At 43.0% G+C, this 18,538-nt stretch overlaps 1 protein-coding gene across 3 annotated transcripts in view; it reads right to left on the bottom strand.

Annotated features, from left to right (window-relative positions):
• LOC137376077 (protocadherin-10-like) overlaps positions 1 to 18,538 on the bottom strand; it is a 70,059-nt gene that overhangs the window by 34,002 nt on the left and 17,519 nt on the right. Inside the window, exon 1 of one of the 3 annotated variants that reach the window (XM_068044094.1) lies at positions 2,032 to 4,607. The exons of the other annotated variants lie outside the window; for them this stretch is intronic. Coding sequence (XP_067900195.1) covers positions 2,032 to 4,488 — 2,457 coding nt within the window. The 5' untranslated portion in view covers positions 4,489 to 4,607. Of the gene's footprint in view, positions 1 to 2,031; positions 4,608 to 18,538 lie in introns of those variants that run through there. 3 annotated transcript variants of the gene reach the window in all.

Genomic DNA, 18,538 nt, shown 5'->3' with positions numbered 1-18,538 from the left:
AACTTCCCACTACTATCCTTGATTGGCCCTGTTCTAACTCTTATCATTCTTTTATTCCTGATATACCTATAGAAAGCCTTAGGGTTTTCTTTGATCCGGTCCGCCAATGACTTCTCGTGTCCTCTCCTTGCTCTTCTTAGCTCTCCCTTTAGATCCTTCCTGGCTAGCTTGTAACTCTCAAGCGCCCGAACTGAGCCTTCACGTCTCATCCTAACATAAGCCGCCCTCTTCCTCTTGACAAGCGCTTCAACTTCTTGAGTAAACCACGGCTCCCTCGCTCGACAACTTCCTCCCTGCCTGACAGGTACATACTTATCAAGGACACGCATTGGCTGCTCCTTGAATAAGCTCCACATTTCGTTTGTGCCCATCCCCTGCAGTTTCCTTCCCCATCCTACACATCCTAAATCTTGCCTAATCGCGTCATAATTTCCTTTCCCCCAGCTATAATTCTTGCCCTGCGGTATATACCTGTCCCTGCCCATCGCTAAGGTAAACCTAACCGAATTGTGATCACTATCACCAAAGTGCTCACCTACATCTAAATCGAACACCTGGCCGGGTTCATTACCCAGTACCAAATCCAATGTGGCATCGCCCCTGGTTGGCCTGTCCACATACTGTGTCAGAAAACCCTCCTGCACACACTGGACAAAAACAGACCCATCTAAAGTACTCGAACTATAGTATTTCCAGTCAATATTTGGAAAGTTAAAGTCCCCCATAACCACTACCCTGTTACTCTCGCTCCTGTCGAGAATCATCTGCGTAACGAACAGAGACCTCCATCCAGACAGACTGTGTCTGAGCACATTCTTGTTAATAATAAGAAAAACTTGTCTTTTGCACCTGGAGTTGTCTTTTCATTAATACCACAACCTAACGGCCCTCATCTTTTGCTTCTTTATATTTCCTCAACATTTAATCGGCATACATATTTAGTTCACAGTCTGTCAGGTCCAAAAATCAGTACATGGAATTCCCCATGTTTTCACGCTGTGTTTTGTGCATATAACGTTCAAAGTTGGCAATTTATAGTTATCAGCAGGTTTCCATTTCAAGTTTTGGATCTCTTTGTTCACGGTCCTTGTCCTTAACCGCTCCCCTACCTGACAGATACAATTTTCTCCATACACCTCACTTTCACCTTACTGTTTTCACCTTTGCAATACTTATTCTGAGCCCATATGTACTAAGATTCCTTGTCTTGTAGAATTACTGCTTCTGTAATGCGTCTTCTTCATTTTCCTTTCTTATTGCTAATATAGTTTGTCCAATTAATCTGTAAATATAGAAAGTTCTGAAATAGTAGTCCCATTGTAAGTTTAAACAAAGTATTCAGCAGATTAGGTTTGTTTTTTTATTTACTTGGATTGTTCATGTGTAACTAGTTACTCAGATCACCAAGTAATCACTTCCAGCAAAGTATGTATGCTTAGTGAAACTGACCAGTTATGGTACTTATACGAATTATTATTATAGATACAATATCGTGCCTTCTCCATAATAGACACCACTTCGACTGCTATGTTTTGATTGGTGCTGATAGCAATCAACGTATGGATTGAACTAGGTCTCCTTTACTCCTGGCAGAGCCTAATTTATATCAGCAATAGGAAAGGAAAATTAAGAAGATGCACTGAGGAAGCAACAATTCTACAAGACAAGGAATCTTAGTACATATGGGTTCAGAATAAGTATTGCAAAGTATAAAACAGTAAGGTCAAAGGGAGGTGTATAGAGAAAATTGTCCCTGTCAGGTAAGGGAGAGTTAAGGACAATGACGGTGAATAAAGAGGTCCAAAACTTGAAATGGAAATCTGCTGATAATTATAAATTGTCAACTTTGAAAGTTATATGCACAAAACACTGCGTGGAAACAACAGACAGTTGCTTTTTTAAAAAGAAACGCGTATCTGAAATTTTATTTTAGTTAATAAGGTCGGCTTTCCCTCCTCCTTTATGTCTTTATATGTTCCTGAAATTCTATCGTCAACTTATGCAAGATATGTTTAGTAAGACGCCTCTCACCTCGTGAAATCCAGTAGTATCCTTGTTTGTATAGTTTAATGCGTTTCCATGTTTTGTGGCGAGACATGTGCCAGTGTTAATATCAATCACGGGTGCAGTCGAACCATGTAAATTTAGAAACATGAAATAATTCATAGCTGGATCACAGCAAAATTGTTGTGGAAGTGTCTCCTTTTCATATGTCTCCGAATAATTGTGTGGTATTTGAACATTTACACTAGCCTTTTGAATTCCATGGAGCGAATTGTTTCCAGAAAAGTATGAAGTATTCCAACAGCAAAAGCCACTGCTGATATCATTCCTACCCTTGTACACTTTGACACCGAGACATACAATAGCCACAAGTAAAAGGAATGAGGTTGAGCCAAATAAAATCATTAGATAAAATTTTAAATTATATTTCCACGGTCCAGTGGTCTCCAACATGCCGAAATTAGATGCATTTTCCGTAGTATCATCCTGCACTGATACACTGATGGTGATTGTAGATGAAAGTGATGGTATTCCATTGTCCCTCACCAAAATTACGACATTTTTCCGGAGTGAATCTTTACGTGTAAAGTGGCGAATAGTCCAGATTTCTCCTGTTTCTGGTGCCACGGTAAACAGACTTTCATCAGTGGGCTGAAGGATTTGGTAAGAAAGTTGTGCGTTCAGTCCAGAATCGGCATCCGTGGCTGTCACTTTTGCAACCAAGTAACCTGGATCGGCAGATCTTGGCATTGTGTCCTCTGCTACCGACCCTTTATTTGACAAAGGTGACACGATCACAGGGGCATTGTCATTCTGATCACCGATGATCACATTGACGGTTACATTACTGCTGAGCGGAGGGGATCCAGAATCCTTCACTTTCACAAGGACTTGAAAACTTGTTATCTGTTCAAAATCAAAAGATTGGTGAGCAGACATCACACCATTGGCTGCGTTTATTGAGACGAAAGCGCTCGCAGGCATACCGTGTATCAGACTATGCAAAATAGAATATGAGAGATCGGCATTTTGATCGGAATCTGGATCAAAGGCTGACACAGAACCAATTGAAGCACCGATAACATTATTTTCCGGTACATGCAAGGTGAAGGAAGGCTGCGGAAATCGTGGCACATTGTCGTTTATGTCTGAGACCAGAACTCGGATAGTTTTCGCGGTCGAGAGGGGAGGGGAGCCAGTATCCGTACATATGACGGTAATGTTGTACTCTGGCACCTTTTCACGATCGATACCACCATGGGTGACTAACGTATAGTAGTTATTAAAAGAAGTGGTAAGCTTAAACGGGATATCTCTGGGGATCCTGCAGTAAACATCTGCTGTCTTTTCAGAGTCTCGGTCCGTAACTCTTAGAACAGCTACTGCAGTGTCCGGCGAAGCGTTTTCTGGGATCGTGCTCGACGTAGATGTTGTTATTATTTCAGGAGAATTATCATTGATATCAGTAACCATTAGCAAAACCTTACAGTATACTGCCACTGGATGTGGACCTCTGTCCTTAGCTTGTACCGAAATCTGATAATTGTCTGCTTCTTCAAAGTCCAACATACCAGTTACCCTGATTTCTCCGGTTCTTGAATCTAAGCCAAATATTTCACGCACTTTATCAGGAGTGTGATCGCTGAAAGAATAGATTACCTCACCGTTTAGACCTTCGTCCATATCTACTGCTGTTACTTTCACAATCAAAGTATTTTTGGGTGTGTTTTCAGCAGCGGTGATTTGATAAACGTTTTTTTCACAAACCGGGGCATTGTCGTTCACATCAATCACAGTAATTTTAATCTGAGTGGTTCCAAATTTATTCGGGTTCCCTCCATCAAACGCAGTCAGCGTTAGTCGATGAGTCGGTTGTTGCTCTCGGTCTAAGGGTCTTTCCAGCACGAATTCTGGGATGTCAGTATGCTCGCCGTCTAATTGTAATTTCAAACTGAAATATTCGTTTGTACTCAGTTGATAGGAGCGAATACTGTTGGTTCCAATGTCTGGGTCAAGAGCGCTCTGGAGTGGAAAAGTCGTTTCGAGCGGCGTCAATTCTGATATTTCTAGGTTAAACTCCCTTTTCTGGAACACGGGCGCATTGTCGTTGATGTCGACAATTTCAACTTCAATACGATATATCTTAAGTGGATTCTCGATCATAGCCTCTAACATTAATACACAACTGAGGCCTTGTTCACAAAGCAGCTCTCTGTCTATTTTTTCTTTTATAAGCAAAATTCCCGTTTTTAAATTCACGGTTAGATATTGTATTTTGTTTTCAGATGCAATCCGAAAGCTGCGCTCAGATAGCTGTTTAACATCTAACCCCAGGTCCTTAGCAAGATTTCCAACAAAGGCACCAGGCTCTAATTCTTCAGGAATTGAGTAGCGAATGTTCCCATAGGCTGAATTGGAAAGATACAGGAGTATCACGTAAAGAACGGACCATTGCAATACGCGGCTGTTTAGCATGGACGCCATTCTGGATCAAAGTACTGCAAATACTGTCTTATTCTCAGATGAATTTTACGCTCATTGTAGTAACGGCAAGAACGTAATTGTTCATTACCTTGGTTTTCCAGATGAAAAGCTGTATTCTTCGTACAGCGCCAAGATTATTTGTACAAATTCCCTTAGATTTTCTCGGGCACGTCTCAGATGTGAATCCAGTGTGTGGAATGATGAATACGTCTCGTTTCTTCGATACTGCGCAGTGCTTGGTGAAGGGGGAGTGGTGCTGGATCCTCTGCCACATTTCTTCATCTCATTGGTAGACAGCGACACAAAGAGACTCGGCCAATAACCACAGCAAGTACTCTTAAAGCAATAGTGCCTCTACCGAACACCCGAAGAATTTGTTTTGTGCATATAATGTTGTGCAATTTTAATTGACATTGATGTACATTTTATTATATGATTTATATGATGTGCTCATTGAGATGTAACTTGATCAGTATTGTACTTCCCGGGATTGAACACCTTTCCTTTGACGAATCTTGCTCATCAATGCTTCGATATGTCAGCAAAAATCAATCCAATAAATGAAACTGTCTGTTCAAATTGCTCTGGCTGATTCTTTACACGCTTGCGTGATTTATCAGTTTATCACCTACCAAATGCAAAATGTTTCTCAGTCTTGACGTGCTGCTTTACCAGACTTTAAAATGGCGTGGGCTTAATGCGAATACTCATGAGTAAAACAGTTTTACTTTTGCCTGTTTTTACTTGCAATAAAAACTCCTCTACGAGGAGGACTTCAGAATTTCAAGGGGAAAACGCACCACCTTTTTTAAAGGACAGCGAGGGATGGGCAAGGAATGCTGCCTATTTCGGATGGTACGTGATTATTGTAGCCTGCACTGGGATATACGTTGTTAAATATTTCGCTCTATCAATCATTCAGAAGTCTGATTGTTGATCATCTCTGGGAATGGTTACATAACCTGAAACGTTTTCAGTATCATTCCGCATTAGGCGTCTGCTTGTCTCTAGAAGATTGAATATATTGCCTTCACCAACCAAACCATCAAAACGTGTTTATCAGTCTATAATAAAGGAGAAAGGGCAACAGCTGGTTGTTCCTCTCATTTGTAAATGAATATTGCACGCAACGCCTCCAGGAAACTGAATATCTTGGGAGATGCAGATACTTACCTGAATGTGTTTATTCTACTGGAGATTTCACAAATATAGATACTCAATAACTTTACGTAAAACTTCAGAGGAAACGGAAATTGTGTGATAAATCAAGACAATCACACTGGCATGCCACTGCATCTTTACTTCAATGTAGTGCAGTGCAAAAGGCTGCAATTTGGACCAGCTGTAAACTCCCTACTTCTTTTCAATTGGGTAGAGAAGAAGTTTATGCTTTTTCGCCAAGAGGAAAAATTTCCCCTGGCAGTCCTTTTTTTACTGGAACGAGGCTATGATCGGTAGTTTGTAATTTGTGTTCAGAGGTTCAAATTTGTGTCTCAGGATGTGGAACGTTTATGAAACAGCAGTTTTGGGATTATATTTTGAATATCCCTGTGCCTCTCGGACTAGCAGAGTCCTATTGAATGTTCTTCCCAACTCCATTCATGATCACCCATTATTAGTTTCTCGTCTCCTCGCCCCACCATATACCCGCGGGCTTCTGGCTGCGACCTTCACTTATGCCACTTCTTTCTTTTAAGACTGTATTACCTGCATGTTTGCTGTAATTCCACCACCTCGTCTCTTTCTGCAAGTTCATGGTCCGCTTCTGAGGTGTTATTTTTCAATCTGTACTGGAATAGCTCTAATAAGATCCTGTTGTTGTCATTTTTGAAAGAAGTGGCTTGTGAGCTAGTTGAGGCGTTGGTTTTAATTTTCCAGAATTCCCTAGATTCGGGGAAGGTTTCACTAGATTGGAAAATAGTGAATGCAACTACTTTATTCAAAAAGGGAGGGATACAGAAAGCAGAAAACTATAGACCAGTGTGTGCGTAATATCTATCATAGGAAACATGTTAGAAACAATTATTAAAGACATTATAACAGGGCAGTTAGAACATTCAAGGTAATCAGGCAGAGTCAACATGGTTTTGTGAAAGGGAAATCATGGTTAACCAATTTATTGGCGTTCTTTGAAGAAGTAACATGTGCTGTGGATAAAAGGGAACTGGCGGATGTACTGTAATTAGATTTCCAGAAGGCATTTGGTAAGGTGACACATCGAAGGTTATTGCGGAAAATAAAAGCTCATGATGTCCGGGTAACATATCGGCATGGATAGAAGATTGGCTAGCTAACAGGAAGCAGAGAGTAGGCATAAATGGATCATTTCCCCGTTGGCAGGATGTAGTGAATGGTGTGCCACAGGGATCAGTGCTGGGTCCTCAACATTTTACAATTTATATAAAAGACTTGGATGAAGGGTCCGAAAGAATGCTTGCTAAATTTGCCGATTGCACAAAGATATGTAGGAAAATAAGTTGTGAAGAGGATATAAGGAGGCTACAAAAGTATATAGATAGGTTAAGTGAATGGTCGTAGAATATAAAGTGGGAAAATGTGAAATTGTCCACGTTGGCAGGCAAAATTAAAAAAAAGTATATTATGTAAATGGTGAGAGATTCATAGAATGTTAAGAAAAGTAAAATATTGCAGATGCTGGAAATCTGAAACTTAAACAGTAAGTGCTGGAAATACTCAGCAGGTCAGGCAGCACCTGTGCAGAGAGAAGCAGAGTTAATGTTTCAGGTCTGTGATCTTTCATCAGAACTGGCAAAGGTTATAAAGGATTTAGGTGTTAAGTAAGTGAAGCGGGGGTGGGCGGTTGGTGGGGATGAGAACAAAAGGATAGGTGTCTGATTGGGCAGAGGGTAGGAGAGATTAAATAATAAAGCTATCTCTCCTGCCCTGTGCCATATCACACACCTTCCCTTTTGTTCTCTTCCCCACCAGCATCCCCCACCCCCACCAACCCTTTACTTGTTTAAAACCTAATTCTTTTTTAACCTTTGGCAGTTCTGATGAAAGGTCACAGACCTGAAATGTTAACTCTGCTTCTCTTTCCACAGATGCTTCCTGAACTGCTGAGTATTTCCAACACTTTCTGTTTGTATTTCAGCTCATAGAATGTTCTCGTTTAATGCGAGGGGAATTGAATAACAAAGTAGGGAGGTTATAAAGGGTATTGGTAAGACCATATCTGAAGTAGTGTACAGTATTGGTCTTCTTATTTAAGCAAGGATGTAAAGGCTTTGGAATCAGTTCAGGGAAGGTTGACTAGACTAATTCCTGGAATGGGCGGCGGGGGTTGGTGATGGGGAGCGGGGGGGGGGGGGGGGGGCGGTGGCGGGATGGTGGTGGTGGGGCGACTTATGAGGAAAGATTGGACAGTCCACGCTTGTATCATCTGCAGTTTAGAAGAGTAAGAGGCCACTTGATCAAAACATATAAGATCCGGAGGTGTCTTGACAGGGTGGATGCGGAAAGGATGCTTCCCCTTGTGGGAGAAAATTGAACTAGGGGTCACTGTTTAAAAATAAGGGGTCACCCATTTAAGACAGAGATGAAGAGATTCTTTTTTCCTCTCAGATGGTCGTGAGTCTTTGGAGCTCTCTTCCTGAAAAGGCTGTGGAAGCAGAGGGGTTGGAAGGTTATCAGGACAAACGAAAATGTGGAGTTAAGGTTGCAATCAGATCAGCCATGAACGTGTTGAATGGAGGAGCAGGCTCGAGGGGCAGTGCGGTCTACTCCGGCTCCTAATTCATATGTTCGTATATAACCGGGATTAGCAAAACATCACCAGATTTGGCTGCAAAATATCATTCTATAGTAGAGTCAATCACCTCTTGAAAAACAACGTTCCAGTGTAGGATCATATTGGAATCCAAAAACAGGCCTTGATTCGACTTCCCAATTCTCATCTTCCTCCTTAAACCCTTCCATGGTACTCCACACTCACAAATAAGTACAAGTGCCAGGGGATCATGAATATGTTTAATAGCAAGACAGAGGCTACATAGTCAACTGTCACCACTGCTTCTTTAATACCTCTGCCACGAAACCAGTCCTTCCCCAACATCTTCCCCCCACCACTCTGCCTTAAACCCCAGCTCTGTCTACTTTCCCTCATTTCCATCCAAGTCCTCATAAGCTTATTTGCTTCCTGAATTACCTCCCGATTTTTTAGTTTAGTTTAGTTTAGAGATACAGCACTGAAACAGGCCCTTCGGCCCACCGAGTCTGTGCCGACCATCAACAACCGATTTATACTAATCCTACACTAATCCCATATTCCTACCACATCCCCACCTATCCCTATATTTCCCTACCACCTACCTATACTAGGGACAATTTATAATAGCCAATTTACCTACCAAGTCTATTTGGCTTGTGGGAGGAAACCGGAGCACCCGGAGGAAACCCACGCAGACACAGGGAGAACTTGCAAACTCCACACAGGCAATACCCAGAATTGAACCCGGGTCGCTGGAGCTGTGAGGCTGCAGTGCTAACCACTGCGCCACTGTGCCTATTTGATCGCGTTGCCCATAAACCAATGACCACTGAACCTCCTGGCTCTCACGCCAACTGGCATTGTAAATGGTTCATCCATTGACAAACACGAAGCCTTTCCCTGCTGAAACCAGCAACATCGTCCCACACGTTAGGAAATCCAGCTGTGGGCGCCCTGCCTTTGCAAAATAGCACCTGATCGCCAATAATTCCCTCATCTCCAACATTTTGTGCCCAAACCCATAAGTCATTTAACTTGCACTTTCTCTTTGAATATTTCGCATGTAGGCCATTCTGGGCGGAGGTATTACAGCTATGAATGTCTGTTTTTCCGAAACGTTATACGGCCGTTGCAGCTGCATCAAGACCGTAACAACACAATATCTTGCTTTTCTACTTCTAGCGCGGAGATGTGGTCTCGATTATTGAAAAAAAAAACCTTAGAATGTCTCAATCATCTTCTTAGATATGAACAGAGAACATCGATTCATGAGTATGTCCGTATCTTTAAGACGCTACAGTGTTTGGTGAAGAGGGAGTGGTGCGCGATCTCCAGCCACATTTCTTCATCTCATTGGTAGACAGCGACACAGAGACTCGACCAATAAAAACAGCAGACACTCTTAAAGCAACAGTGCCTCCACTGAACACAACAAAGAACTGTTTTGTCCATTTAAAACTGTGCAACTTTAATTGAAAACATTTCTGTTCTATAATTCTTATATTCTTCATTTGGTCTGCATATTAATTAGAATTATTCTACGCGTTTCTGAATATTCGTCCTTTTGGATGTACAAATACAGTATTTTCTGCATGGAGTCTGAAAATAATCTTGCGAAATAAAACATTTGTTAGCTTTGATAGGTTGTCGAACAGCTCGTCTGACTGAGTTACATATCTATTTATGAATCGTATATATCCAGTTACATACGTGGTGATGACAAATGCTTGCCATCCTAACTGCCTGTTCATCCAGGATGATTATTGTGTTAAAACGCACAGTTCTCCTTCCTGTGTTGACATACGGGGTACCTTAAGAACTCCTGCTTTCTGAAACTAAAGTTCATTACTTGTTATGTTGAATGTTTTCACAATCCGATAGTCTGCCCAGTATCAACTGCTGCAGTCCACACCTTCTGCGAAATAATGTTTCAAGACAGGTGCGTACCATTTTGTTTAATATTCAGAACCGATTTTGGACAAGATCAGCCATTAATTCGGTATAGCCGAGGCTCAGTGGTCGCACTCTCGGGAGCCCTTTGTTGAATATAATTTTTACACAAGAACAGGAGTGGGCAATTTAGTTCCTCGAGCCTGTTCTGCCATTGAATGTGATCACGACTGATCTGCGACCTACCTCCATATATCCACCTTTGCACCATATCCCCACACATGTTAACTTCAGCTACGGAGCCATCTAATGCTGTATACCAGTATACAGACTACCTGCTTTTGGATCAGCTATGTAATCCAATAAACTGTATATTATTGAATCCAAAGCAGGCCCGAGAAATTGCAGATCTTGGCAGCTGCACGACACTTGCAAAGATTAGCGAGCACCGAATCTCAAGGATGATCAAAGATTGTACTTAACCTTGCAGGTTCATTGTTATTTGACGTGGGAACAAATAACAGTTCATCTGGAATTCCTTCATGATTAAGGTTGAGTGTCATGGAATAAGAATGCACATAATCTGGAGTACTGTCCTAATCCATTGGCGTTCTCAACTGCGTGGTCTAAAGGTTCACCAGGGAAGACTATCCTGGGAGCTGACAGCTATGCCTAGAAACTTCTGTTTCATTTTAGTAAACTGTTATGTGGTGCATGAAAGGTAAAAATGGAAGCGTTCGTGTGTACTTCCTGTAATCTGCGTATGTCTAGTAGATTGAAAAAATGATTTCAGATTGTAACAGGATACCCACAATAGCTATGACACTCCACTAACATCCGTCAGTTTACCGATATCAAATTCACACAATTATATAAATTATTCAAGAAAACACAGCAGTCCAAACATCCCCAAAAGCAAAATGGTGATGCAGATTCAACACTTTACTTACAATCACAGCTGCTAAATTTCAGCTATTCACTTTGGTCCTCCACAGACTAGAAGAGGACAAAGTTTCTGTAGAAAAAATCAGATTTTCCCTACCCAATTCATCATATGTACTCGCTAGGATTTGGGGAAGTGTGCTTGCAGAAAGCAACTTGGGAGCACACACTATTGTGTATCCATTTCTCCCGCTGCTATCCGTCACGGTTCCAACTGCGCCCATCGGTGAAAATGCAGGTTAGGAAGAAAATTTAGTGCTTTCTGTCAGTTTGGACGTTGGGGCCTCATTTTGGGGCCCGGCGTCCTTCGTTAAAAGGACAGTGGAAGGCGCAACCTGATATCACTGGAAGCAGACCTTCAGCGTGCTGTTTTAGAAAGCTACCATTCACAGGACCTACGAAAAGCATTGAACATTTGAATAAGTGAATATATATATTTCTTCACAGAGCCAGAAATATTGGTTCCTTTCTTCATCCCGGTGTGGCAGGACTCAGTGTGTTTCCATCACCATACTGATGACAGTCTCACGTGGAGGAAATTCACAGGAAACTCATCTCACTTTTGGCAATAACTTTGAGACCAAAAAGGACATTGGGTTCCGTGGAAGTGCCTGCCTCAATACTGACCATGCAAAGGTCAATTGAAAAGCTCATTTAAATATATATGGCATTCGTATAATTATATTCCATGCTCCATAATTTCGAAAGAGTCTGATTAATTAGTTACCATAAACATGTTTACACAAAATAATAAACAATTTTGATATTCCAAAACAGTTTTACATCGGAGAGACAAAATGCAAGGTCCTTAAATCCTTCATTTTTAACCAGCCCGTCGAAATTACAAATGCACCTGCACAAACCTATGTTGTCATGAGAGTAAACAGATTTTGCAATGAATGACCATGGTTCTTAGATATGATCAGGCTGAACAGTTAAACATTGCACAAAGAACAAAGAACAGTACAGCACAGGAACAGGCCATTCGGCCCTCCAAGCCTGCGCAGATCTTGATGCCTGCCGAAACTAACACCTTCTGCACTTCCGGGGTCCATATCCCTCTATTCCCTTTATATTCATGTCTTTGTCAAGATGTCTCTTAAACGTCGTTATCGTATCTGCTTCCACCACCTCCCCTGGCAGCAAGTTCCAGGTACTCACCACACTCTGCGTAAAAACCTGCCTCGCACATCCCCCCTAAACTTTGCCTGTACTTACAAAGTTAGCTACTATTTCGATCAGAAATTCATAAAGCGCTTCCCCTTCTTAGAAACAAACTAGCACAATTCAAATATTGGGTTGGAAAACGTCATAGAGGCGATTTTTGAAGTCGTGCCTAGGTTGGGGTCTTAAGCTGCAACTCCAGTTTAGCCTGCGTTAAGCGCAAGGCATCATCGTAGTAACAGAGTTCAAGGAACTGCCGTTGGGAGGCCTGTCAAACATGATTGCCACAAAATGCTTGCTAAATCTCATTCAAGAGGTTGCACCATAATTTTGTTGGATAATGCTTCAACTAACGCCCTGTCCAACAGTGAGCAACAATGACTGCATTGTTGTCGATTTGAAGCCCTACTTAAAAAATGATATTCACCATTTCATGTTCATATGGTCATTGCTGCTAGAATTCTGCAGAAGAACTTTGGAACACATAGGAAGACTTCCTGGACACATGGTCAAGACTTTACCAACATTCCAGCAGCAATTATTCCTGAAATTCTCCGAGGGCCTCAAGTAAAACAGTCTTCGGGACATAGGGCCTATAAACCCAGCATCACAATCGCACTGAAATCTATATGTAACGTTACTCACTTGTCTGATAGGCAGGATATCTTGTTGGCTTGACCAAAGCATCCTGTCTGTGGCAAACACCACACATGTTGCTATTGCATAGTCGCAGCGTGAAACAGCTAGTTTCACCTGTTGCTCAACGGTGTGTCCCAAAGGCTGGCGGATCGTATCAAACAACATGCCCCTCCCACTGTTCACAACGGGCAAGGTACAGGCCGTACCCAACCAGCCCATGCCAGCAAATCTCAAAACACAGTGTCCAACATTAGATGTGATTCCATGATTGGATAACATTTGCTAAATAATCCTCAGTGTGCTAAGAATTACGCTGGCAACTAATTTAAGATTGTCAGGAGGGCTCGCAGTGTGGCGCATTTGCGTGTACTGGAAGCTACATATATTAATACACAGGGCCCTCTTCTTTTCAGACAGAAAGAACATGTACAAACATTGTGCCTGTTTCAGCAAAACAAAATAGGTGACAGCCAATCGCTGGTTCATTCCTCAGGGCAATGCCTTGCCCAATCAGAGTCAAGCTGCCTGCTTTAAATTTCAAATAAATCTTGGCAGTCAACTGTCAGTCACCATTAACTGGCAATGCCTGTACCAATCAGAGTTCACTTGCTAACAAATCAGCACTCTCTTCTCATACAGTATAAAGTTGTTGTTTTCCCTTACATTGCAATTCATTCGGATGTCCTGATGAGTGCAAGAGAAAAAGCTTTGACAACATGTCTCAATGTTCAGCAATACTAAAGTTCTGTACTACCAAATGACTAAAAGGAATGAAACCAGACAGAACACCTGGCATCGACCTAAGCACTGGAAACCCAGCCTGTCGACCCTGAAAAGTCCTCCTTACTAACATCTGGGAATTTGTGTCAAAATTGGAGAGATGTCCCACAGTCTAGTCAAGCAGCAGCCTGAAATAGTCATACTCATGGAATCAAAACTTACAAAGTCCTAGACACTGCCATCACTGTCCCTCGGTATGTCCTGTCCCAGCAGCAGGACAGATCCACCAGAGGTGGCAGCTCAGTGGCATGCAGTTGGGAGGGAGTTGCCCTGGGAGAGCACAACATTGACTATAGACTCCATGAAGTCTCATGGCATCAGGTCAAACATGGGCAAGAAAACCTTCTGCTGATTGCCACCTACCACCAACTACCCCCTTCCTCTGCCCCCCTCCACCGCCTGAGCTGATAACCAGTGCTTTTCCATGTTGAACACCAAATGGAAGAAGCAATAATGGTATCAAAGGTACTTCAATATCCATCACATAGTGGTTCAGTAGCACCACTACAGTCCAAACAGGCCGAGTTCTAAAGGATATAACTGCTAGACTAGGTCTATGGCAGGTAATGAGGGAACCAACAAGAGGAAAAAAAGTACTTGACCTCAGTCTCACCAATCTACCTGTGGCAGATGCTTCTGTCGATGACAGTATTGGTAGGAGTGATCACTGCATTGTCCTTCTGGAGATAATGTCCCGTTGTCAAATTAAGGATACCCACCTTTGTGTTGTGTAACACTACGACCATGCTATATGGGATAGAACAGATATACCAACTCAAAACTGGGCATCCATGAGGCATTGTGGGCCATTAGCAGCAGCAGAATTGTATTCACCTACAATCTGTGCCTCATGGCCTGACATATACCCCACCCCATTACCATCGAGATGGGGGACCAAGCCTGGTTCAATGAAGAGTGCATGACTGTATGCCAGGAGCAGCATCAGGTGAACCCACAACCAACAGATCAGATCTCAGCTTTACAGTCTGTCACATCCAGTCGTGAATGGTAGTGGACAATTAAACAACTAACAGGAGGTGGAGGCTCCACAAATATCCTCATCCTCAACGATTGGGGAGCCTAGCACATCAGTGCAAAAGACATCTTCAGCCTGAAGTGACGAGTGGATGATCCATCTTGGCCTCTTGCTGAGGTTCCCAGCATCGTAGATGCCACTCTTCAGCCAATCTGATTCACTCCATGTGATATCAAGAAACGGCTGAAGGCACCAGATACGGCAAATGTTATGGGCCCTGACAACATTCCGGCAATAGTGCTGAAGAATTGTTCTCCAGAACTAGCTACACCCCTAGCCAAGCTGTTCCAGTACAGCTACAACACTGGCATCTACCCGCAAAGTGGAAAATTGCCCAGCTATGTCTTATCAAGAAAAAGCAGGACAAAGCCAACCCAGCCAATGACCACCCTGTCAGTCTACTCTCAATCTTCAGTAAAGAGATGGAAGATGTCATTGACAGTGCTATCAACTGGCACTTGCTCAGCAATAACCTATTCACTGACACTCAGTTTGAGTTCTGCCAGGGCCACTCAGCTCCTGACCTCATTACAGTCTTTGTCCAAACATGGACAAAAGAGCTGAGCTCCAGAGGTGAGGTGAGAAAGTCCATGGGAATCAGAGGGAAAAATCTCCGCTGGTTGGAGTCATACATAGCACAAAGGAAGATTGTTGTGGTTGTTGCAGATCAATCATCTCAGTCCCAGGACATCACTGAAGGATTTCCTCAGCCCCAACGACCTTCAACTGTTTCATCAATGACATTCCCGCCATCATAAGGCCAGAATTGGGGATTTTTGCTGATGAGTGCACAATGTTCAATATCATTTGCAACCCCTCAGATACTGAAGCAGTCCGTGTTCAGATGCAGCAAGACCTGACAACATGCAGGCTTGGGCTGATAAGTGGCAAGTAACATTCGTACCACACAAGTGCCAGGCAATGACCATCTCAAACAAGAGAGAATCTAAACATCTCCCCTTGATATTCAATGATATTACAATCGCTGAATCCCCTACTATCAACAACCTGGAGGTTACAATTGGCCAGAAACTGCAGCCACATAAATGCTGCAGCTACAAGAGTAGGTCAGAGACTGGGAATTCGGCAGCAAGTAATTCAGCTCCTGTTTTCCCAATGCCTGTCCACCATCTACAAGGCACAAGAGTATTCTCCACTTGTCTGGTTGGGTGCAGCTCCAACAACACTCAAGAAGCTCGACACCATCCAGGGCAAAGCAGCCCGCTTGATTGGCACCCCATTCACAACCTTAAACATTCATTTCTTTCACCACTAAAGCACAGTTGCAGCAGTGTGCACCATCTACAAGATGCACTGCAGCAACTCACCAACGCTCCTTTGACAGCACCTTCCAAACCTACGACACCTACCAGCTGAAGGACAAGGGTAGCAGATACATGGGGATACCACCATCTGCAAGTCCCCCTCCAAGCCACACACCTTCCTGACTTGGAACTAAATCGCTGTCCCTTCACTGTCACTGGTTCAAAATCTTGGACTGCCTTCTTAACAGCACTGTTGATGTGCCTACATCCCAAGGGCTGCAGCGGTTCGGAAAGGCAGCTCACCACCACTTTCTCAAGGGCAATTAGAAATTGGCAACAAATACTGGTGTAGCCAGAGATGCCCAGATCCCACGAATGAATAAAAAAATGCTGCCTTTTACATAACGTGTTTTTGTTGCAGTTTATGTCTGCATACTGAACAGAGACCCCGACCCAGATAGACTCTGTCTGAGCACATTGTTGTTAATAATGAGAAAAACTTGTCTTTTGCGCTTGGAGTTGTCTTTTAATTAGTACCACAACCTTCTGGCCCTCATCTTTTGCTTCTTTATATCTCCTCAACATTTTATCACCATACGTATTTAGGTCACAGTCTGTCAAGTCTATAAATCAGTGCATGGAATTCCCCATGTTTTCACGCTGTGTTTTGTGCATATAACTTTCAAAGTTGGAAATTTATAGTTATCAGCAGGTTTTCATTTCAAGTTTTGGATCTCTTTGTTCACAGTCCTTGTCCTTAACCGCTCCCCTACCTGACAGGGACAATTTGGTCTTTTCAGCTCACTTTCACCTTACTCTTTTCACCTTGCAATATTTATTCTGAGCCCATATGTACTAAGATTCCTTGTCTTGTCGAATTATTGCTTCCGCAATGCGTATTCTCATTTTCCTTTCCTATTGCTAATATAGTTTGTCCAATTAAACTGTAAATATATAAAGTACTAAATAATAGTTCCATTGTAAGTTTAAACAAAGCACTGGGCAGCTTAGGTTTGTTTTTTTATTTCGTTGGATTGTTCATATGTAACTAGTTACTCAGGTCACCAAGTAATCACTTCCAGCAAAGTATATATGCTTAGTGAAACTGACTAGTTATGGTACTTATACGAATTCTTCTTCTCTTCTCTCTTTGGCCTCCTTGTCTCGAGAGACAATGGGTAAGCGTCTGGAGATGGTAAGTGGTTTGTGAAGCAGCGCCTGGAGTGGCTATAATGTCCAATTCTAGAGTGACAGGCTCTTCCACAGGCACTGCAAATAAAATTGGTTGCTGAGACTGTTACACAGTTGGCTCTCGCCTTGCGCTTCTGTCTTTTTACCAGCCAACTGTTAAGTCTCTTCGACCCATCACACTTTAGCCCCACCTTTATGGCTGTCTGCCAGCTCTGGCGATCACTGGCAACTGACTCCCACGACTTGTGATTAATGTCACATGACTTCATGTCGCGTTTGCAGACGTCTTTAAAGCAGAGACATGGACGGCCGGTGGGTCTAATACCAGAGACGAGCTCACTGTACAATGTGTCCTTGGGGATCCTGCCATCTTCCATGCGGCTCACATGGCCAAGCCATCTCAGGTGCCACTGGCTCAGTAAGGTGTACATGCTGGGGATGTTGGCTGCCTCAAAGACTTCTGTGTTGGAGATATGGTCCTGCCAGCTGATGCCAAGGATTCTCCAGAGGCAGTGAAGATGGAATGAATTGCGAAATCGCTCTTGGCTGACATACATTGTCCAGGCTTTGCTGCCATGAAGCAAGGTACTGAGGACACGGGCTTGATAAACTCGGACTTTTGTGTTCCGTGTCAGAGCGCCATTTTCCCACACTCTCTTGGCCAGTCTGGACATAGCAGTGGAAGCCTTTCCCATGCACTTGTTGATTTCTGCATCAAGAGACAGGTTACTGGTGATAGCTGAGCCTAGGTAGGTGAACTCTTGAACCACTTACAGAGCGTGGTCGCTGATATTGATGGATGGAGCATTTTTGACGTCCTGTCCCATGATGTTCGTTTTCTTGAGGCTGATGGTTGGGCCAAATTCGTTGCAGGCAGCCGCAATCCTGTCGATGAGTCTCTGCAGACACTGTTCAGTGTGGGATGTTAATGCAACATCGTCAGCAAAGAGGAGTTCCCTGATGAGGACTTTCCGTACTTTGGGATTTGCTCTTAGACGGGCAAGGTTAAACAACCTGCCATCTGATCTTGTGTGGAGGAAATTTCCTTCTTCTGAAGACTTGAACGCATGTGAGAGCAGAAGTGAGGAGAAGATCACAGTCCTGTTTCATACCACTCAGGATAGGAAAGGGGTCTGACCAAGACAGCATGGAGTGGGCTTCACCATCAGAAATTCCTTGCTCTGTATGATAGAGCCACCTTCAAATGGCTCGGAACGCATACTGTCCATCCGACTGCTCCCTGCCTCTGGTCCAGTATACCTACTCAACATCTATTCTCCAATACTCTGCTCCCCACCTGAAGTTAAAGACCAGTTCTACGAGGAACTCCATAATATCATTAGTAGCATCCCCAATAGCGAATATCTGTCCTTGCTGGGGGATTTTAATGCTAGGGTTGGGGCCGACCATGAC

This window comes from Heterodontus francisci, chromosome 12 (assembly GCF_036365525.1).
Source record: "Heterodontus francisci isolate sHetFra1 chromosome 12, sHetFra1.hap1, whole genome shotgun sequence".
Classification (NCBI taxonomy): domain Eukaryota; kingdom Metazoa; phylum Chordata; class Chondrichthyes; order Heterodontiformes; family Heterodontidae; genus Heterodontus; species Heterodontus francisci.
This window is presented reverse-complemented; position numbering and strand designations above follow the sequence as displayed.